Source organism: Eleutherodactylus coqui, chromosome 1 (genome assembly GCF_035609145.1).
Source record: "Eleutherodactylus coqui strain aEleCoq1 chromosome 1, aEleCoq1.hap1, whole genome shotgun sequence".
NCBI classification, from domain to species: domain Eukaryota; kingdom Metazoa; phylum Chordata; class Amphibia; order Anura; family Eleutherodactylidae; genus Eleutherodactylus; species Eleutherodactylus coqui.
This window is the reverse complement of record NC_089837.1, coordinates 127,289,431-127,313,045: the sequence shown is the minus strand read 5'-3', so window position 1 is coordinate 127,313,045 and position 23,615 is coordinate 127,289,431. Positions and strand designations below refer to the sequence as shown.

The 23,615-nt window shown below is 46.0% G+C and overlaps 1 protein-coding gene across 1 annotated transcript in view; it reads right to left on the bottom strand.

The window, feature by feature from the left end:
* TIPARP (TCDD inducible poly(ADP-ribose) polymerase) overlaps positions 1-17,637 on the bottom strand; it is a 30,925-nt gene extending 13,288 nt beyond the window's left edge. The window contains exons 1-2 of the mRNA XM_066600223.1: positions 17,483-17,637; positions 11,623-12,581 (exon numbers count right to left, since the gene is read on the bottom strand). Coding sequence (XP_066456320.1) covers positions 11,623-12,566 — 944 coding nt within the window. The 5' untranslated portion in view covers positions 12,567-12,581; positions 17,483-17,637. The remainder of the gene's footprint in view (positions 1-11,622; positions 12,582-17,482) is intronic.
* Positions 17,638-23,615: the final 5,978 nt, after the last annotated feature.

The following is a 23,615-nucleotide window of genomic DNA, read 5'->3' as shown; positions in this document are numbered from 1 at the left end:
GCTTGTTGTACTCCGCACTGGGCACAGCTAGCAAGAAGATGCGGGTAGCCGCAGAGACACAACGAATGTTAGCATTGAAGCACGAACAGATAAACCACCACTATAGATATGCATTTTACAATATCCTGTCTTACTAAAAATAAAGAAAATTTAAGAAAATCTTGTCATGCAACCCTCAGATGGCAGAAGCCACGGCACGAAAGCAGGCTGCACAACAGAAAACTGGGTACAACAGGCAACTACAATAGAAGAACATGTAGAATTCTATCACTCTTAAGGACCCATACATATTAGGGAACAGCCACCCGAACCTGCCGATCGCCACAGACCACACGACTGTCGCATGTGCATGAGGGTCTTCCAACTTTTAGTCAGATGTCAAGGAAAAAAGGGATTAGGCAAGTTTAATTTCAACACCCGATCTTTTGTGTTCCTAGAGATAAGCTGTCTGATGGCAGCTTTTAGCACTGTCACCATTGAGACCACATGACTGCCCAGTGCATGGGGCAGTTGGAAGAAATAGCTGGCGACCAAACAAGCATTCGACCAACAGCTAATGAGGGCGTATGGGCACCGTAAAACACCTACAGAATTAACATAAGTGGTGTACCCTCAGTTAATGCTTAAAAAGCGACTGTTTCAGGAGAAAATTCTATCCCGAGACCAGAAGAGGTATATTACCCATACTTTATTTCCTCCTACCAGTCGGTTCTGGTTTCAGTTTTCAGGCAAGAGAGACGGCCATCACCATCTTTACTCTACTGAATCACCGATAGGTCACTGGAAGTGTTAAGACTACCAATGCACTATACCTGCTCTGTGATTGGCCAACGCTTCATATGTGATCAACATTGGCCAATTACAGAGCAGTGCAAAGCATTAGAAAATGGCAGTGGCCATCTCTGCCAGCAAAAACAGGACCCGGATCTGGTGGAATAGGGGATCTGAGAAGATCAAATACAGACAAGATACCTCTTCCCTCAGGTCCCAGGGCAGTATTGTGTCCCAAAACAGGGGTGTCACTTTAATCACGAATGAAAGTGCTGAACTGTTAGTAGTAGTATGCTCTGTGTTCTAATCCCACCCAATCTCTTGATCACTGCCTGCAATCAGTGAATAGAAATATATGTCATGCGTTGCTCTTATAGGTGCATGGGTCGAAGCCAGTGTGACGATCAACTGACTGCCACAGGTCCAGATATCAGCCAATTTTATTTCGGGAAGCCTTCCCTGTTTACCGCATGGGAAATGTAATAGTTAGTACATGGCAGCTATCCTGATGAATGGCGGCCACCAGAATGGCGGCCACTTGTGCAGCGTGACTTGCAGATGGGGGTTGGGGGTGAGCTGTTGCATTGCAATTTTTCAAGAAACGGCTGTGTAGGATTTGTAACCACAACTTTGAACTTTCAAGCATTCCGGTTAATGTAGGCGACCTCCTATATCTTCACAGTTAATCCGCCTTTTAGCCCTCCTTTGTACATTTTAACATTCCATTTCACTTGGCTCAAGCTGTATCCTTCTTGCAAGGCTTGTACTTCTCGCCGAGGTGCTTCATGCCTCCTACCCTGTGGGAAAGCTGACTGGCTAATTAGAACTGATATTATAGTGCATATTTTAATCACGGCACAGTGCACTTACACCCACAGATCACATTCAGATCCTCAGCCCATAATTACTCAGGCTGCTGCGTGAGATTAGAAAAGGACAGATGAATTTTAAGCAGGCGCAGCGAGGGTGTGGAAAAGTGGGGGTCACTGATTGAAGTTTAATAGATTGTCATGCTCCTACCATTTCTAAACTCACTACAGATTTCCGGAGAAAGAAAAGCCTAGTGTAATTAGGTTACATTATTCCGAGACATGAGACGGGAGATGCCGCATATGGTGAGGTCACCAAGGACACAATTGGTCATTATGCCTCTAGTGCCCAATAACGGTACTGCATGTTAGAATCATGACACATTTATCAATGGATTCCAGTCACATTGGCAGCAATCGAAGGGGCTGCCAGACCCGGTCCTCAAAATAGACCAATATTTAGGAGAAAGACACTTAAGACCCTAATTAGCTGATTCAAGGGGCTGCAGCATTTCATGCAGTCGTTGGGGCATTTTCAAGGGTTACATGCGAATACAATTCTTACAACCCCATGCTATGTGTAGCGGCTGTTCTGAGTATTGCAATGTTGTCCAATTGGATTGAATAGGGTCATACTTGCGAGGAAGCCGCAGCTCTCGTACGAGTGCGGTAGCCCCTTTAATCCATACAGAGGACAGGCCATCAAGTTTTAAAGTTCTGCAGTTACAAAATGTCCATGTGTAATCATAACTGCTAATACAACAAAGAGCAGTAACACAAAATATGACCAGGGCTGTGGAGGCTAACAAAATATAGACTAATACGAGCAGATTAAGGGATTATTCAGGACAGCGTGTAAGGAGACTGACACACACGCAATGTGCTTTTTTTCATGGTTTGGAGGAGTATGCCTTGCAAAACTGAACCAGGATGTGATTTTAGTTTTTAGAGAATGTACTCATGCAGCATTATTTTATTATAGCATATATCGCAAGGCCGGAAACGCTTTACGCCATGCCTGGTAGCATGTACAACACAGGGAAGTCACTGCAACTGCTGATCGGTATTAAAAAATGAGGAATAAATCCCTTATTCTGGGAAATAGGATGTGCTGAGGAATTAGCATGTCCCTTACAGAGGGGAAGAAAAAAAAAATAGAATAGTTCTTAAATAATTCTAGACTCACTGGGTAGTAATTAATACCAGCCATTCCAGACTAAGGGGGTCTCAACCCAGCTAAACGGATCATTGTATAGTTGGGAAAAAGTGCCATTAGACTCCTGGGAAAGCTGTGGTGGGGCAAAAGTGGTGGCTATACTGATTATCGCCCTAATTAAAAAAAAAAAAAAAAAAGTCTGACCATTAAAAACACCACAAAACTACTATAATATGTAGATAAAATCTGTCTCTCTACAGGTATCTACTAACAATGTATTATCTCACCTTCACGCCCCTGCAGTGAGCTGGACTTCTAAATCTGGACAGACAGCACAGTGGCCTCCTAGATGCCTCATTAGCATACAGAACAAGGGCCATTTGCCAGCTTACTGCAGGGTGAGTTCAGAGATAATTACATTGTTGCATCTCTTCAGCTCTACCTGCATTATGGCTTTCAGAATGTGATGGTAAAGGACAACTCAGCAACTTCTGGTAACTGTTTTAGTTTTTAAGTTGCAGTTTGGCCGATGTGGTTTGAAGTCAAATTCAAGAAGTAATCTGTTCTATCTTGTGGTGCTAGGTGTGTGCAAACAGAAGAGGTTTTCAGTTCCTGAATTCTGTTTTTCAGTTGTTATTCTTCTCCGTGCACGTTCTGCAGACAATCTGAACCCAAGACAATGAGCACTTCCTTTGTTTACCGCTGTGCTGGTTCTCGCTACTTAAGTATTTGGTAACTTCAGAAGGGAGTAGATTTAAACCATTAATAGCAATAATATTAAAAGGTACTGCATATGGAATGATGTTACCCTTATGGTGCCTTTACATGAAGTGTAATCTATATGAACACCCTGATTCACACAGCTGTTCACAGACGGCCATCGATGGGCTGAGGTCAATGAAGTCAACGCAGTCTTGTCAACAGCTATGGTCTATGTGAAGAGGAGGCATCAAACGTCAGAGGGAATAAGACTGTAGCACCCTGAAGTTACACCGCCGTTGACATGTGACCTTGACAATGACCTAGAACTACTAAAGAGCTGGTAAACGTGGGTGGTCTACGCCATCAACTGCCACAGGGGATATGATGTAAGACAGCTAGAATACACACTAAACCCATAATAAATAATTCTATATAGACTTTCCCATTCTTTTTTTTTATATTAACCTATATACAACCTCAGACTCCAACAACGAAGCAATACTAGGTGTATCTATAGAGAAGAACACTTTTCCCCCACACACAAGGCTGTAATTTTATAAAAACCAACATGCAATTTCATATACGTCTATATATTGTAAAAGTCAGACTCCTGAGCGGTACATGCGAGACGCAATGCCTAATGGTCTACAAACTAGATCCTGCACTATAACTGGCTTACCCAAGCTTCATGATCTCATAGGAGACAATCCAATCAAGAAATTAGAGTAATATACTTGATCGAGGGTAAACAGCCCTTAAATGAACCGCTTAGTCTAGGGCTCTGCACGTCTGTACAGTGACAATTAGGTAAGTACATATAGAATATGGCTTGCCATACAATATAACATGTTATTTGGGGAGGTGCGGCACCACATGTAGTCTGTGGGAAACGAGCAGCTCAGGTCACCATGGAACTGCTTTTGTGTTACATCCTGCTTCACTGATAAGAACTTTTCGATAAGCAAACTAAAACCCATTAGTAAAGATTGTTTGAAAAAAGCCCTTTGTGTACCCGTTAAATGGAGCAAGAAGCGAAGTCATCAATAACCGCAGACAAAGCCGAGCAGAATGACTTCTACGCTGTGACATGAAACCATGGGGGCTTGTAGAGATAGGAGGGACTGGAGAGGTAACCTAAATACAGTAAGTCTCTTATGTAAAATGCAGGTCAGCGGCGGTGCATGCCATCTGCAGATGAAGTGCTTGGCACTCTAGTTATGAGTCCTAAACGCATTAGAATAATCAGTTTTTAGTTCCTTTGATTGACCCAACCTCCTAGAAGCCAGCAGCCTCCTATCTACGGCTCTGGATTGGGTAAATGGTGCCCACTTACATGAAAACTCCACCAAATCTCAGGTTTATATGCCACGGCTGCTACATCAAATAATGCAGACTGCAGGTTTCCCAATGAAAGTGCGATTAGCTGATAGCAATGTTAATAAATGCTAATTTCCCCCAATAGTACTGCATTGCACAGAGCCTGATGTAATCAATAGGTGTTTGTAGACTCCAATGGACACCCATAGTCTTTCAGAGCGTAAACAAACCATCAATGTTGCCCTTGATAATGGTTAGTAGAGTGCTCATGGTTTGTCCATACATAGTCCTTGGACATGAGATTGGCTGAACACAGATAATGATAGGCCTGGCTGATCATCCTATGTGTATGGCGGCCTCCTGGCTCACCCCTGAGATAGGGCTGTTGTATTCCAACTGTCTGGCCTTTTTTCCTTCCCTGAAGATTAAGAGGTGTCTGGCAGCAGCTTTCTTCCCTCACACGTAAGACACTTGTACAATTGACTGAGAATTTGTGTGTTCGCGGGGGGTGGAAAATTGGGAGATATAGCTGCTGGCCAAATGAGCATTCAGCTGAAAGCTAGCTCATGTGCAAGGGTAGTCTTAAGGCCCATTTACATGCAAAGACAATCTTTCAAACGCGTGAAAGATTGACAGTTTTAGCGATCGTTTTGCATAAAGTGTTAATGGCCACTAATATCCATTTACACTTTATTAGCTTCATTTGTGTGTAAAAGGGCCTCTGGGAGCTGTCTGCAGAGCCCAGTATGTGGTCTGAGCTCTGCATACAGCTCCATTGCTCTCGCATGGGCTGTTGGCAGAATACAATGTAATGTCTGGCACCTGCTGAAAACACAGCATGCGGTTCCTGTTATCCCTCTCCCGCTGAACAATGGATTTTAAGCTCACCTTAAAATCATCGTTCAGTCAAAGAGTGAACGATGGCGGCGTTTACAGGCAACGATTATCGGTCATATACCATTGCTTTGAGAAATCGCTGCATGTAAATGGGCCTTTATGTATGGGGCATAAAGTTTTGGAGTCTGCATCTTAAAGGGAACCAGTCACCTCCTATAAGCACCATAAACCAAGTTCTGACACTTATAGGGTAGGTGCTACTGAGTTGGGGGGGGGGGGGGGGGGGGGGGTGAACGGCTGAATGAAAAGACTGACTGACTTCACGCTGACTGTGCAGGAATAAAGAGCCCGGTAAATATAAATATTATACCCTCGACTCAGTGGGACCCATCCTATAAGCACCGTAAACTAAATTCTGGTGCTTATAGGAGGTGACAAGTTCCCTTTAATAAGAATTATCCCTCAGTTGGTGTACTCACAATGTACTTTATCACATTATGGCCAAGCCGGGGTAATAAGCCCATAAACCTCTTGAATAGCGCTCAATACACTGGAGAAGCAACAGTTTGCTTTGGTTATAAAGAAACACCTGAGCACCTTCCTGCAAAAGACATTCTCGGGCAAAATAAAGGACTGTTTTGCTCATGGAAGATCATGGAGTGTAATTAATGTGTCATCGGGCCGATAACTCATCTTCTGTAATCTGCTGGAATGAATGATTAAGCCGCTTTATACAAGCCCATAAATAGTGCTGATAGCACGAATACAGAAACGTTATCTTGTACCACCCTCAGTAAACACAGCCCAAGAGCGGGCCTAGCTCTGCTGTATATGGCACACATATGGCAAAGGTCAACTATGACAATCCTATCCAATATAGCTCATGGTTTACTGCAGACACCAAGAACTAGAGCTTCTCGGAAAGGCAAAGAAAACCATCAGGCAGGCTGATTCAAAGACGTACGGGACAGGAACGCTCCGCTAGGCTTGTTAATACCGTTGTACAGCACACGGGTGCGGGAAGTAGAAGCACTTGTTCATGTATGGATAGCCCTCCAGGGAAAGGCTTGATGTGCGGTCAACAAAAAAAATCCTTGCCATCAATGGCCAGCAAAGGGTTAAATAACCCTAAAGTGCATGCCTGGCGGACGACAGATGCTCCCAAAACTGTTTATCTGATGAAACAAATAGTGAATACGTTTCTGATTGCCGAATCTCCAGGAAGACACTTCAAAGAGCCCCGGCTTCTTGGATCGTCTGTGTAAAAACCAATTAGTTGCATTTCATATGGAAATAGGAATACACGCTGCTGATCGTCCCCAGACTGCTGAAAGCATGTATTTAAAGCCCCTCTGACATCCCCTGTACACTGCGGGTTTGTCGCTAGTGCTGCCAAGTCCTGGAGAGCATCAAGTTAATTAAACATAGAACTCCGAAACAGTGTAGTCTGCAGTGGTCATGACCGGCTGTTATGGATGGCCAATATTTCCCCTCTCATCCTCCTCTACCATCCTCACTTGGCCAACCATACATGATTCCACGACGGAGCCCACCTACCGTGTTGAAGATATACAATATCAACATCAGTTAGCCGCAGCATCTGACCCATGATGGCACCGGGTCTTCCGGTCCAGTGAGGTCCCATGTCAGACCTCTTGTTTTGGGAGAACCTACAGAAACATTTACATACATGGGCATCAATGATGTCATCAGCACTCTTTAGGAGTTACTTCTCCGTGTGCTTTCAGTTCATTGCCTCTTTAAGACTGATGAGGAAAATCAATGGTGCAGATCTCTGGCAGGCGGTAGGTACTAAGGTCACGATGAGCACGTGTACGCTCCTTCCAAGGGAAATTAGTTTATGATTACAGCATAGCTCCCCTCTACATTTTAGTACTGTAACTAGGATGCAATGGAAAAACATGGTTTTGTAGGATTTCACCAACGTCACCATTGTATTTAATGCTAAGTTAATTAAATGTAATTAAAGGTCAACCCTCCGTAAGTAAATAGCAGTTTACAAGTAGCATCTTGTCATTGGCTTTGCCTAGAGAGGAATTTTCTAGAACATGATGTGTAGGGCAAGGTAAGAAGTTAGGACAGATATGGGAAGTAGGAAACCTCCAGAAGGAGCTAAAAGTGCTTATTACGTGTAGCTACTATTACAGGATTTCTATGTTGAACCACCCCTCTGATTAGCTGGTTTCAGGCCCGGTTTTCAACCATCCAAGATGGATGCAGCAATTTTTTGAATTAGCTAGTGCACACTGTTCTCTGGCCAGTCCTGATCACATGAGCAGCTCTGGCCAATCAGAGAGCAGGTATAGTAATTAGTCTAACACTACCAATGTACATTGGGGATTAGGTAGTCTAAAGATTGTTTCAGCCATCTTGAAACCAGGTCCCAGAATTGATGGATCGGATAGTTCGAGAAGTACAACTGTAGTTAAATACCCCCGCCCCAGAACAGACTTTTGTACCTAAACCAGAGGGTTGCTTTAAGAGATTATAAAGGTTTTATTTTATTTTCTAACTCCAGGAGCAGCACCACTATTGTACATGAGTTATGTATGGTATTGCAGTTTAGCCATATATAAAAAAAAAAAATTAAAAAAAAAAAAGAATGGAGCTGAACTGCAATACCAGACACAGCCTATAGGTCAGTGTGGCACTGTATCCTTGTAGAACAAAAACCAAAAACCCACAACAAGCGAACAAGTAAGCACATCCTTCTTTCTAATGTCATACAAGCACTTTTAAAGTAACTACAGCCAACAAGCAAAAAGATAAGTGCCAATTCGTAATGGAATTACAATTTGTTATTGATGGGGCAGGGCAAATATTATATAAAATTAGGAGAAAAGAAAGAACAGATGAAATTTTCATCAACCAATCAATTTAAAAAAGGTTAAGGCTGGGTTCACACAAGGCGGATTTGCCGCAGAATTTCCCTGCGGCTGCTAATCCTGGGATAAGCCAGCCATGTGGACGAGATTTGTCAAAAATCTTATCCTCACTGGGCGGACAGTCAGTCGTGGATTCCTGGGACGCAGCATGTCCATTTTTTCTTCCGTTGTGGCCTTGCTCCTCTCTATGGGAAAGCAAAGGAAAATCATGCGGCGAAGCCGCTCCAAAACCTGTTACTAAGTACCGCGGGTTTTGGACCTGTGCTTATCCCGCAGAAATCTCAGTTTTTCACTGCGGCAAAACTGCAAGACTTCCGCGGTAAATACACCCAGTGTGAACCCAGGCTAACAGTGATGGGCAGGACAACTAAAATTTAAATGCCCAGAAAAAAAATATATATTGCGTCTGTGGAAATAGACATGTCATTCAATCCATGTCCTGGAAAGCTGACATTCATGATGGATGGGTCTAAAAGGAAGTCTCAGGTTCAGACAATCCATATTTGCTAGAAGAGATTTTTTAACAATAAAACTGATCACAAAGTGTCCCCCTGCTAAAACCCCTAGTGATCGGCTGAAATCTGGCAAGTAGGTGTTCAATTTTCCTGCAGTGCCACCACAGGTGAAATGAAGCATTACACAGCTCCTTCATATCAATGGGTTGTCTGTGTAATGCAAGTCCTCCAGATCCCACTAAAAAGGTTAAAGATACTCTTTGTAACTGCTCTCCGCTCTGGCCAAGAACTGGGGATCCCAACTTCTCTATAAAACTAATTCCTAACAGGTATATGCAAATGGATATTCTAAACCAAACTACCTCTTTCAGAACGCCAGTACAGAACGATTCTACTGAAGGGACACTACTGCAGAGGAACAAATGTTCCACATCCATAAAGAGCAAATGGGATTATTTAACAACCTAGTGGAAATGGTAGCAACCAAGCAATAATAGGCTTTAGATGTCCCAACGCAAATTAGCCTGATGTGGGCACCACAACCCCCATCACCACACATGACTGGTGTACCTGCTGTTCTAAGTGTACTAAGTCTGATTAATTCATTATGTGCATTCCTGCTGACTTGTGCAATGACAAGGTTATCTCAGGTCGTATTCCAGGTGCCACCACAAAATAAATGATTGCTAAATTATAAAAACAGCATAAAGCAGCAGGCTGTTTCTATTAGTTAACAGTGTAGAACAATGGGTAGTGTTATGGATGACAGGACACAACTTTCTTGCAGTGCCAAGGAAACTGTTTAAAACCAAGAGGAACAAACAACTTCTAGCCATGGGTTACTAGAGAAGCTGCCTCGTACTTGGCCTCCCTTGACCAAGCAGAGTGCTGAGCCGGCGCTTCCCGGTCCCGCTGCACTGATAGGACTGCTGAGCCCGTCCGACCACAAGAGATTAATAGTCCTGGCCTGGTAATGTGGTAACAATGCAAATCATATGCTGCATTGGCTTGTTTGGGAGCTTCTCAGGAAGCATCAACACTCAATTATTTGTGTCCTGTAGCCAGGCAACTCAGCATTGCCTTATAATAACTTGGAGACGGAGGCGACCATGGGATACTGACGAGGCCTTTTCTCAACAGAAGTACTTCAACTGCAAACAACCACAAAACTTGGCACCAATTTCTAAGTGATTTAACCACATTACAAATTTAATGCTCATTTCACATTAGCTGTATCAGATTAAGACTTTGAGGAAAACGGTTGGGAGTGAATACAACTAAGCCTGCTCATTCCATTGGGACAGGCCAATTAGGTAAAAGGTAAAGCCCCCCTGGTGCGAGCACCGAGACATGACGGACTCCTAGGGTACGACACATCGTGACATTTTCGAAGCAGACTGTTTTTGTGGGGTGGTTTGCCATTGCCTCCCCCAGTCATCTTTTACCTAACAGCAAGCTGGGTACTAACTTTACCGACCTCGGAAGGATGGAAGGCAGAGTCAACTTTGAACCGAATACCTGAACCACACGGGGATTGAACCCGCAACCTTCAGGTCGTGAGTGAGCGCATAGGACAGCATTTCTGTTGCCTTAACACTCTGCGCCACACGAGGCTCTTTGATAGGGCATCTTTCACCGCTTGCTAAACACAAGGCACATTCACGCTCGGCCAAGCCAAGTTTGCATGTGTTTTGGGAAAGGATGGGGTGTCAAGACAGAAAGCGGTTGGCCAAAGTGGTGTCTGACAAACGTCTATCTGATGCGTATTGCCACCCTAAGTCTTGAGGGCCAACAAGTCAACTTACTACCTGGTTCAACATTCAGAAGAACAGAATCTCAACAAGCAGAAGGTTATCACTGGCCACTTGTAATACTTTGCCATAAGATGTGCCATTTTTACCAGCTCCCTTATAAAAAAAAAAAAAAAGCATACACCCCCCCCCCCCCCCCCCCCAAGTAAGACGTTACTCATCATCCCACCTCACGTTAACACTCTTAATTATTTTATTTGCTGTAATGCTGATTTTCAAGGCAGCTGTAGAGCCACAATATCAGCTTTGTGAACTAAGTAGGGTTATGTGATTTAGTAAATCACATCAAATAAAGTGTTTTGAAATATTCTAAGTATCTAAGCCAACAAGATCCCTTCTTAAACGCTGCAGCTCGAATTATCAGAAAACTTACGTAAAACTGTTTTTAAGATACCGCCAGATCTCATGTGTAACATTAAGTATGTCTGAGGGCTTGTAGCCACACTCCTTAAAGGAGTTGTCCAGGTGTAAACTATTGACGGCCTATCCTTAGATCGGAAGAGTTCCGCCAGACTGGATCCCCACAGATCAGATGTTCACCAGGCCCATGTGCTCAAGCAATGAGCAGATTTCTGCAGGAAGCAGACCGCTCCATTCTCACTGCAGTGGCCAGGCTTGGTATTACAGTCCAAGTTCCCAATTGTTCAAATGAGCGAAACTGAACGGTAAATGTTCACATAGGAGAGTGGGCAGTCTAAATGGGCCACGCGGGCATAAAGGAACAGAAAACCGGAAACCAAACAGAGTTCTTAACGCTTTTGAAGGTGCATAGTGCCACAGATAAAAACACCATCATTCAAGGTAAAAATGAACTCAAACACAATAAATGAAATACAAGTCATCGGATGAGATACTTACTGATATCGCATTTTGATCCGGTCACTATCTGGGCTACAGTACAGTCTTTCCACATGTTCCTGCGAGTCGTCATTTACACTTTGCCATACGCCTGTGGTTCTCCTCCTAACTTGCCAATGATAGGGCAGCACCGTGTGATGCTTTTGGCAATCTTTCCCATAAAAACACAACCCTTGTAAAAAGTCCACACAGATGTCCACCCCATCTTTCGGATGGACGTGGTATTGCAGCTGGTTTAACAGTTCAAACACAAGCAGTAGAGACGCTTCCTCGGTTTTGTCCTCGAATATCCCAGCGTTCGAATTATTGTTTTGGCTCACATTGTATTGGTCCAGACAGCTGGTGTCCTGGAATAACCCAGAGGAGTAACTTTCTAACATCTTGTCCAAGGAGATGGAGTTGGTAGAATCACTAGAGTTTGTTTGTAAGAGAGGATCCTGGAAGGAGCTGTTGGCAGTGGTAGGACCAGTTCCACTAGTGGTTTCCGATGGAAATGTTGGTTCTGTGCTCTCCAATACACCAGACTGGTCTTCCTCAAGATCTTGGCTTGCGTGAACAGATGCCGTGTGCTCCGTCACCGGGCTAAGACTGGTATTCCCAGATATTAGTGCATTGCTCTGAGGGCAATGTTGGTCAATGTCTAGAGCCTTTTTGACAAGGGGTTCACATAAGTTACTAGTGTTTCCAGCCTGATCATTGGATACAAATATTCCATTAAGAGTCCCAGATCCTAAAAAACTAGTAAAGATTGGCCGCAGAGCTTGAAGGGTTTCGGGGTTTAAGATTTTTTGGGCCGCTTTCTTTTTAAAACATGGCTTCACCGGAGGAATCTTATCCGAATGTCTGGAACAGTCCACATTGGATACTTCTGCCATCTTTAATGTACAGTCTTTATTCATTTCCGCATCCAATAATTGCAATGAGCCATCCATATTACTCATCATAGTCTCCAGTCTGTTCTACAGGTAAAGAGAAAAAAACAAAATATAACTACATAGAAAGACATATGCTTAAAAATCACCACTAAATACTCCTTAAAAGGGGTTTTTCTAAGATTAGAAGAAAAAAAAAAATTCTATGGGTAGGGAATGCTGGAAAATAAAAAAAATTGCCATAATCACCTCCTAAAAGAGGTTGACCCACTTCCAGTTTGTTGCAGCAGGAAGCAGACAGCTGTGTACATTGCACAGTGGCCTAGAGTGGTACCCATTCACATCAGTAAGACTCAGCCTGCAATACCAACCTGGGCCACTGCACACTGTATAGAGCTGTCTGCTTCCAACAGCTAGAGGCAGGACAATCCCTTTTGAGTGATCTTAGCCAGGTTGAGAGCCCCCGATCCCCACCGCATTGATCCAGAAAGAAGCTACAGCAGTTACATGCGATTCTTAGTATTATCACTGCGGAAGTCTGTGATTGACTGACGGGTCACAAGAACAATAAATGGCAGGTGGACATTGCAGCTTTCAGAGCAGTAATGACTAGGCGTCCTGCATAGGACTATTTTAGAAGTCGCGCGTGTGTTTTTATTTTTTAACCCATTCCCTGTCCATAGAATTTTTTTTTTTTTTTTTTAGTCTTGGAAAACCACTTTTAAGTAGACAATCATAACTTCACCTAATCTTCAGATGGCGCCTCCATTCATTATCATCCATGGAAGCAGACAGGAAGGAATGTATGCTACACATTGCGGTGGTTTGCTTCTGAGCATTCAAAGCCACAAATACCTGGAGCTCACCGCTACCAGACATTTTCTGCAACGTCTTACCTTTTATTTACACTGAGCACTGAAAAGCCACCCATAATATATGACAAATAGGCACAAGCCGGCCAGGAGCCCGCCCTACGGTCACATGCGTATGCCCACACCCTGTCTCACTCGCTATCTTGCACTCTGACACACACACCCAGTCTGACACATTCACATGGCAGTTTCTCATTCCCAAGCGCAAGACTCGCACACACACCCAACATCACACATCAGCATGAAGGACGCCGCTTTATTTCGGGGAGTCTTTAGCAGGCACCGCGGTTAGGTCACACTGGAAGCAAACAGCCAACTCATCCTGAAGTCGTCACCTGATTGAAGGGTGGAGATGAACATTAACCCAATTTCTCAGGTCTAATTTAGGGCTCGGGGGAAAAATAAAATTACGGAAACTTTCCAAAGCCACTTTTGTAGGGTGAACACGTGTCACACCAGGAACAGGAAGGATTAGGACGTTACAAGTGCGGGTTGAGGCCGCACGCAGAAGTGCTCATATTTGTGCCCAGGAAATGGGCAAGATTGCCAGCAGCGTGCCACCCTTCACGTGTGGTGGTTTGGAAACAGTACATACTTGTTCTACAACCACAGATAGAATTTCCTTGTAGATGTTTGTGCCCAGTTTATCTGTTTTCTACCCCCACACTGGGTGTTCTTCCACCTGGTGGCACTACGTCATAAAGCCCAACATCAGAACACACAGCCGATCACAAACACTTCTAGTTCTGAACACTGGGACACTTTTGGACGTCAGAGTTCCAGCATTGGGTTAATTAGGTCAAACATGTCAAGTCGTTCTCGCTTTATTGAAAACAATGTAGAAACCCGGCATGAGGTTGACGTAATAACTATAGACATTGCCTTACTTCCCTCTCTACAGTGAATCACTCAAGCACAAAGCCAAGAGACTGTCATCCAAAATGGCTGATAGCAGCAGACAATAACCTCAGCCTGGCCTTGAAAGAAGAACAGTCAGGTTGTGTTTAACTGACTTTACACATCAACATAAAACTATATACAAAGGATATATAGACGATGACAAATGCAATTATGGTCCATCCTTGTTTTACTAAGGACAGACGGTCACACAGGTGTGGCTTCCAAGGAAGGCCAAGATCAATGGATTTGGGAAAATGTTAGGAGAACAGCAGATAGAATCAGGCATCAGGCATTGTTCACCGGAGTGCTCCATATTCCAAGGGACGTGCACCTGATATGGGGAATATGGGGCACACTACAGTGGAAACCGCCATGGGTACGGCAGGTACGCCTGGATCTGTAAATCTGCCCCATTGTATCTGCTGCTAACTCGAAACATTTGCACCTAAATTCTGGCATTTGCAGTTGCACAATAGTCTGCAATATATTGCCGTTTTAGGTTTTTCTCATCTCTTTTAAATAGTATGAAGAAAAGTAGGATGGAAAAGCGGAACCACCATCGGTCCAACACTTACTAGAATTTAAGCCGAAACCGGTGTAACTTACAGCACATGTGTAGGCTGGCTCATAGCGGCCATAGATTTCAGTTTCTGATACCTGGACACAACCAAAGATGCAAATTATGAGATGTGCTTAGGCTGTATTTACACAGCAGAGAGTAAATTAGTTTTAATGGAGCTGGTGGAAATAGCCGGGTACAAGTGTCTGGCAGTGCCATTAAAGGGGATGTTCATGGTTGAGATGTGAAAACCCAGCTTTCCGTTTCCAGCCACCAGGGTGCCATGCTGTTTCTGTAGCTCCGGTTCCCTTCAGTGGAAACACTGAAGCCCTCGGTAACTATAGTAGCAGTTTCCCATCTCAGTCATAAAGCCGAGAGGGGCATATCCCTTTAAATGATTGTGAGCACCATGCATGCATGCAGTTTTCACCCTCCACATCACTGCAAGGAGAAGGGGGACACGTGACCTTCGTTATTGTGAGTCTCAGTGGCTAGACCACAAACAATAAGATTTTTATCACCTACTCTATGGATACCCCTTTAATAAATTTGACGCCAGTTACTTTGATTTACGACTGGCATGAAAGTAAACTTCTGAAAAAGCTTTTCGAAGTCAATGTTAGAAAGAGCCACCAATAGCACTCTTCTTGGCCAAAGGTTTCTGCAGGTTTTCAGAACTGGAGACACGTGAGGAAAAGTAATGATGATGGAGCATGACAGGGAAAGGAGGGGGGGGGGGGGGGGTTAGTACTTTTTTTGGTTTGGATTAGTAAGCCCATTGAAGAACATTAATTTGTCCTCCCCAGATCTGAAATAGCCGATTAAAGAAAAGAGACTACTCAAATAGACCACAAGAGGCTATAACACAGGCATTACGTGGAGTAGTGCCCCTTTAAGAAAAAGACGAGGAAACAACTAGGTTGAGAGATGATGTCAAGTAGTGAGATGTACACATAGCATTGTATGTAATACAACGACTGCGCCTATCCCACACATTACACAGCACAACCCCATTACACAAAGTCACAAAACCCATGTGCCTATGAGTGGGGCAATATTGCATCGTCGATGGTAATAATGCCCAGCGTGATACAGAAGGGGCTTTGTGGACCACCAGGCATGAGGCACTCCTGCACAATTCTTTCAGGGCAACTTATGGGAATTGTAGCAAGAATTTAAAACAGGCGTTCCTGACATCCCTACAGTAGGTGCTCTCATACCACTTATCACATGGTGTACCGGGGAATCCAGTCAATAGAAATTATCGCACGGCCACCTAATTTCTCATAGTCTCACCAGGTGTACAAGATTGGTGCGGACATCCCAGAGGCCAGGCGGGACATAGCACTATCATCCTGCACCGTTTATGAGAAGGGTGAATCATGTCTTGGTGGATACAGATATCTGGGGAGCGTGATAATAATGAATCACTGTGTATTGTCCTGGTATCTGCAGCAGCGTATACAGTGCTCACATCCTGTACACCGCTGGGCTGTAGACGCAGACCCCCATCAGCATCGCCTTAAATGTGGCAATTAATGATCGGGAAGCGCTCTACCAGAGTACAATAGTCCATAAGCACTCGGCACCCTATAGACCACCCACAGCCATCACCTACATAGCTCATGACTGTGCAGAAGGACTAAGGAAAGCAGAAATAATGTGCATGGAACATGTACTGCAGGTAGGTAGCTAGCATAGTGTCCCTGTATGGTCCACAATATATTGTCCCTGCATCATCCACATACTGCAGGTAGGTAGATAGCATACTGTCCCTGTATGGTAGGTATATTGTCCCTGCATGGTCCACATATATGCAGGTAGGTATACAGTATACTGTCCCTGTGTGGTCCAAGTACAGCTGGTAGGTATACAGTAAGTGGCCCCTGTACTGCAGGTAGGTATATAGCATATTGTCCCTGCATGATCCATTTACAACAGGTAGGTACACAGTATATTGTCTCAGCATGGTCCTTGTAGGTAGGTATACAGTGAGTGGCCCCTGTACTGCAGGTAGGTATACAGTATATGTTCTGCAGGAAGGTATACAATAAGTGGCCCCTGTACAGCAGGTAGGTATACAGTATATGTCCTGTAGGTTGGTATACAATAAGTGGCGCCTGTACAGCAGGTAGGTATACAGCATATGTACTGCAGGCAGGTATACAGCAAGTGGCCCTGTAGTGCAGGTAGGTATACAGTATATGCACTGCAGGTAAGTACAGTAAGTGGCCCCTGTACTACAGGTAGGTGTACAGTATATGCACTGCAGGTAAGTGTACAGTAAGTGGCCCCCGTACTACAGGTAGGTGTACAGTAAGTGGCCCCCAGGTCCAGCAGTCCTGATCCCCCGCACTGCTCCGGGTCCCGGTACACAATCTGTTCTCCACCTGCTGCCGGTCCAGCCCAGAAGTAACTTTTCCCCGATCTCCGGTGCAGGGGGTCGCTGTGCCCCCCGGGTGGGTGCTGTGGTGAGAACAGCAGCCGGTAAGTGCCCCCTATATGCCCAGTGCATCCGCCCCGCAGTCCGCCGGCCGCACGACGTGGTCCCGAGAGAATCCTTTGTTCTGTCCAAGTTGAGCCCGCAGCACCCGGCGGCTCCGGCGCAACTCCCCGCAGTCCCAAAAAGTTCTCCAGGCGGCAGTCCGGCCACTTACCTGCCCGAGGAGAAGAGCAGGACGGCGGCCGCAGAGCTGGAGGAGAGAAGTCCGCGGTGTGCGAGGAGGAGGCTCTCCAGTCCTACCCGGCTCTGTCCTCAGTCCGTGCCAGCCGCCCCATCCCGCTGTGTACACTGTGCGCTGCCGCCCGCGGCCTCACATGTTACATTAAATATCGCTTCCCCCAGGCCCCGCCCACCGCGGCTGTGCACGACTCAGGGCGGGGCTTCGCCTGCTGGGAGGCTTCAGCACAGTCATCATCATAAGGCGAACTGTGGAGGCCTCGGGCGCCACCTGCTGGTGGATGAGATCTACCTGGTCACAGTGACATGGCGGGAGGGCGGGAGCTCAGCAAGTGGACCAACATGTCACGAAACGCGGAAACGAAAATATGAGTGTGTAATAATAATCAGCAGCGGAGCTGCACGGGGGGCTAGATGGGGGCTGCACAACGCCAGGGAAAAATAAAAGATGTCACATTGTGCGAGTTTTCTTTTACTCACGGCCAGTAATAATCAGGGAGCGCCCAGAACTCCGTGGGAGCGCCACCATCTGCGTACAGATACAGGAAACAGAAGTGAACCCATGCGGTCTGATTGCAGAAGGGCTGCGGATCGTAAGACTTCCATTGACATCAATGGAAGCCGTCCGTGCGGAATCTGCGCAAAAATGGAGCATGCTGCGATTTTTCATCTGCAAATGGAAACAGTGATTGGTTTCCGCTCGTGTGCAGGAAGAAGCTCTTGTCCATAGCATGCTGTGGGCGGTATTTGCTGCGCAATCCGGAGGCGGACGCACGCTCTGGACTCCGCAATGTAAATCCGCCCGTGTGCAGCCGGCCTATGGCAGAGTCTGAGGTGTGAATGGGGCTGCTCTGTGCACCTTCTGGTCAGTTGTTGGGATGTAATGGCAGCTGCAGCAGTGTTGATGATTCTGGCGGATCCGATTTACGGAATCCACGCGGGAGATCTGCAAATCAAGTCGCTCATGGGGGATGTACTAGCATCCGCAAATCAGCTAAAAGCATGCAGATGTGATTTTTTTTTCCTGGCATGCGGATCGCATGGGAAGAAATCTCGGCATGCTCTATTTTCCTGCGGATCCTGCATGTACGGCCTCCATTGAAGTCAATGAAAGCCGCCCAATGTGCAGACCATCTGCAGCTGTCACTGAGTGCCGCGGATCCGCGGGAAAGCAGGAGATTTAAAAAAAAAAAAAAAGCACTGCACATTCGCCGGGCGCGACGGCCAGCATGTACGGACACATCCACCGTGCTGAAACAAGAAGATCCAGCAGCGACGGAGGAGACCTACGCTGGATCCGGAGAGGTAAGAAAAGGTCTTCTCTCCAGGTCTGCAGGAGCGCACGGATACCACTAAGGGATTCAGCAGATGGAAGCCGTGCGTACAAGTGGTCATTGGGCCTAAAGCTTTATTCAGATGGGCAAGTGTAAGTTCATCTGGGAATCTCATACCGGACAGCACACGTCCGGGGTTAGCCGATGTACACGGCCAGCGCACGCCGCATGTCCTATTCTCATCCATGCAAATAAAGACGGAACAATAACTCTGCAGCGCCACCTATTGGATGGCAGAATTCCTGCAAGTCAATGTTAGACTTTTTAGGGCTTATGCCCACGGCCGTGACAGGCTCTGCAAGCGGAATACCGCAGCCGAGTCAGTCATGGCGCCCCCCCAAAGACCCCATACTCCTCTCCAAATCCACTGCGTAGCTCCCGCATGAGGCGCTGGCGTGCATGCGCAGTACAGCGCATGACATGACGGCGGTGTCATGACGCGCCTGGCAGTGGGCTGGGTGCATATTCACATTATATTTCCACTGTGCTACAGCGGAAGTATAGCGTGACGGGTGGCTTACATTGACTACAATGGAAGCCGTCTGCCCTTCTTCCCGTGGCAAATAGGACATGCCACAGGTAATTTCACGCTGCGAAATTCCGGAGCGTGAACATTGGGCAAATCCAGAAATCCGGCCGTGGGCATTAGGCCTTATACAGGTCTTAACAAAGATTGGTAACTGAAAGCCAAGCCAGACTCCATACACAGACAGCTGTTTCGGGGTGTTTGCCCCCATCAGTGCGCAGTAGGATCCTGGCTTGGTTAGTGAGTGGCCTGGGCCATGAGTGGTAAGGGCATCACCACTCCTTAGGCTGCCTCACACTGGTGATAAAATCATGTGATTTTCGCACAATGCAAGAGTGAGTGAAAACACAGAATTATGAAACCAATGATTTTATTCTCATTTGTCATGTTTTCACTCATATGATGTTGCAAGATTTAGGCTGGGGTCACACAGGGCGGATTTGCCGCGGTTTTGCCGCAGCAGATCCGCCCGCGGCAAAACCGCCCGCTAATCTCGGGATTAGCCAGCCATGTGGACGAGGTTTCTCAGAAATCTCGTCCACACGGGACGGCTAATCCGCTGCGGTAAATCCGGTTGAAACTGCGGCTGCCGCAGCCGCGGTTTCAAAAGAAGCAGCATGCTCATTCTTTTCTTCATTCCGCTGCGGCCGTGCTCTCCTCTATGGGAGAGCCGGCCACAACAGAAGAGCAAGCGGCCGGACCGCTTCAAAGCCGCCGCGGCTTAAACCGCGGCGGCTCTGCCGGCGGAGATCTCGCGGTTTTTGCTGCGGCCAAACCGCGAGATTTCCGACGGCAATCCGCCCCGTGTGACCCTAGGCTTAAAAGTCGCTTCCTGCCCCGTCTTTCTGCGTTTTGTGATTTTTTCTACCCATGGAGCCTCCTTTTTATCGCATCGCAACGCATGAACTTGCGATTTTCGTTTGATGCGTTTTTAACATTAGAAACTCCTGTTGTCCTTGATATGGATCAAATCATGGGAGGAAATTGCAGGCGGCAGCGCTGCGCGATCCATCATAAGAAAAAGCATTACTAACACTCAAATCGCCTCAACAAAACTATGATTTTGTCGTGATTTTCTCGTGGTGATATAGCGATCGCCAGTGTGAAGGAGTCCTTATGGAGAGCACCTAGAAGGTGAGTTAGGAGATCTTATGGGATCATGCATGCTCCTCTGGGAAATATATGCATATAAGGAAGATGGAACAATACCTCTGCAGCGCCACCTATTGGATGGCAGCATTATTGCAAGTCAATGTCAGCCCCTTTCGGCAGGTCTGTTCTCATCCATGACATACAGCAATTGCTTTTACATGGACCATCAGCTTCTTGTCATTTGCAATTACCAGCCTAAGTGCTTTCTATAAGGGCTTCTTCACACGGGTGCATGCACTACACTCGCCGTTACTGAGGGGAGTTGTGCATAAATGAGGGAATAATCTTTTTTACCTTTCAAACTCCGCGCTATTCCATGTGAGTTTGGGGAAAATAAAAAAATAAAAATTTCGGTCCTGCCCAATCTTTTTTGCACATAGTATAAACTACATGTGCAAGAGATAGGGCAAGAACTATCTTTCCTTGCCCCTACTATTAACGGGCAAGAATACCACTAGTGAAAGCAAAACCATTGAATTCAATGCTTTCGTTTCATCCCATATTGGACAATATCATGCACATCTGTTTAAGCCCAAAGAGACTCAGGCCTCCCTCACACATGCATTTTTGTACAGCGTTTAGCGCTGCTTTTTCAGCCCAGCGCTAAACACTGTACAAGGCTCCCATTCATTTCAATAGGGCTGCTCACACAGGGCTGAAAACACAAGCGCTTTCAACACTGCACTTGGGACAGTGTTGCATGTCCTATTTTTGGCTGTTTTCAGACCTGTGTTGCCCAGTAAAGTGAATGGGCAGCGGTTTCAGCACTGCTGAAAATGCAGCACAACTAGGTACCACGCTTTTGGCAACACTAAGTGCCCTAGCTACACTGCCTGAGTTAAAAAAAAAAATAGCTAAAAAAAAAAAAAAATCAATACTCACAGGTGATGTCGCTGTCCCTGGCTGCACTCTTGGGACCTGTCAGCCAGCAGGGGAACTTTCTTCTCTGGTGACAGGGATTTGAAATCCCTGCCTCCAATGAGAGATTGCTCTGATTGGCTGAGGGGGCTGTCATTCAGCCAATCACAGCCAGCGCTGGATGCATCCAATCAGTCAATTAGAGCAATCGGCCAGCTTCACAATGTCCCGACAGCAGCGCCGGGGACAGCGACTTCACCAGCCAGGTGAGTATTTTTTTTTTCTTCTATCAGCAGCCTTGTCTGCGCTTTCAGCGGTGCTGAAAACACAGCCAAAACCCTGGCATAACGCATGCCAACGCTGCTAAAACCGCAGTAACCACATAGTTGAAGACAATGCAAACACCTGTGTGAGGGAGGCCTTAGGGTCCTTTTACATACAGCAAGTGTCAGGCAAACGATGCCCGACACTCATCCCTGTGATGCTCGCTCTGCACAGGAGCGGGTATCGCTGGATCGCTTACAGTGTGGCCAACAGGTAGGCTGGGCGGCTGGAAGAGGTTTCTCCATCACCCCTCTCTGTTCACTGTAAGCAGCGGACGCTCAGTACTGAACTGCTGCTGCTTACACCGAATAGTCATTCATCTTTTAAGCTGCTTGAAAGTGAACGACTGGACGACTCTTCCAGTCGTTCACTTTCTGCAGGCTGTTACATGGGACGATTATCGTTCAAAACCCTGAGGGAGAATGTTAAAGGCCATGTGTAACAGGGCCCTAACACCAAGCTCTGTGCCCTGGTATAGACTCTGCAGAGAAGCTCCCATCCTGGAGGAAGAAAGGAGATTCTTTAGTGTCAGCTATTGGATAACAAGTCTATAAGTCAATGTCTGAGACTTTAACAGGCCTTAAACCCAGGGATATCCATGTTTTACTCCAAGGTGAGAACTTATTTACATACGCTTTTTCGCAGAGAGCATTGCCTGTCCTAAGCCTCTTTGGCAGTCTCCACAAGGAAAAATATTATTCCCCTACACCTGCAAAGGTCTGTCACTCAACTAATCAATACCCTACTGTCCACTGACAAGGGGCAAAAAACCCTGAAAGAGGTCTGCAGATGAGTCTTCTCATGGAGAAGATTCTGGTTCGGCTTATATTTTTAGTCATGTTGCAAGGCCTGTCAGAGGGTTGGAAATTGGCTTATGTGGTTGCTATCTGCTTTCTTCCCCCAGGATGAGAGCTTATATACATATCCTTTTTCTTGAGGGTAATAGCCTTTTAAATTAGGGTGGGGGTGTTTTGCGCACACAGGTGAACCTGCCTTTGTGTATTGGTGCAAAAAGGTACAGTACTATTCGCCAATACGCACACAAAACTACCTCATTCACTGCTCAAATGCATTGAGGTGTGTGCAATTGCGCACATGGTTATCTGAAGAAGTCCGAGAAAACTTAATCCGATATTGCAGTCTACGGCTGCATTCAGACGAACGTATATCGGCTCGGTTTTCACGCCGAGCCGATATACGTTGTCCTCATCTGCAAGGGGGGGGGGGGAATGGAAGAGCCAGGAGCAGGAACTGAGCTCCCGCCCCCTCTCTGCCCCTCTGCACTATTTGCAATGGGGAGAGGCGAGGCGGGGCTAATTCTCGGAACTAAGCCCCGCCTCTCCCCATTGCAAATAGTGCAGAGGGGCGGAGAGGAGGCAGGAGCTCAGTTCCTGCTCCTGGCTCTTCTATCCCCCCCCCCCCCCTCCCACAGATGAGGACAACGTATATCAGCTCGGCGTGAAAACCGAGCCGATATACGTTCATCTGAATGCAGCCCCCAACCCGCTATTACGGTACTATCCAAGTGCAATGTGTTTCTGCTAGAAAATCGCATCACGGTAACATGTAATTTTTACGAGTGTGAAAATCGCATGATGTTTCAACAGGAGAAAAATTAAAAATCGCGCCGCCCTGAAATTCGCATATGCATGTGAGCTTCATGCAAGTGCGATGCAATTTTTAACTCCCCCATAGGAAGTCGGCAAGTTTTCAGCAATCTTGCTGAAAAATGGAACACGCTGCAATTTTTTAATCTCATAGCATTACTGCAAGAGGCAAAATGCCTGTGTGAACCAACCCATTGAAGACGATGGGTTAATACATGCATGAATTCTGTGCGTCGCACAAATGTACAGAACCCATAAGCCTTTGCACGTTTTATACTTTGAAGCCATCCATACAGAAAACATGACCAG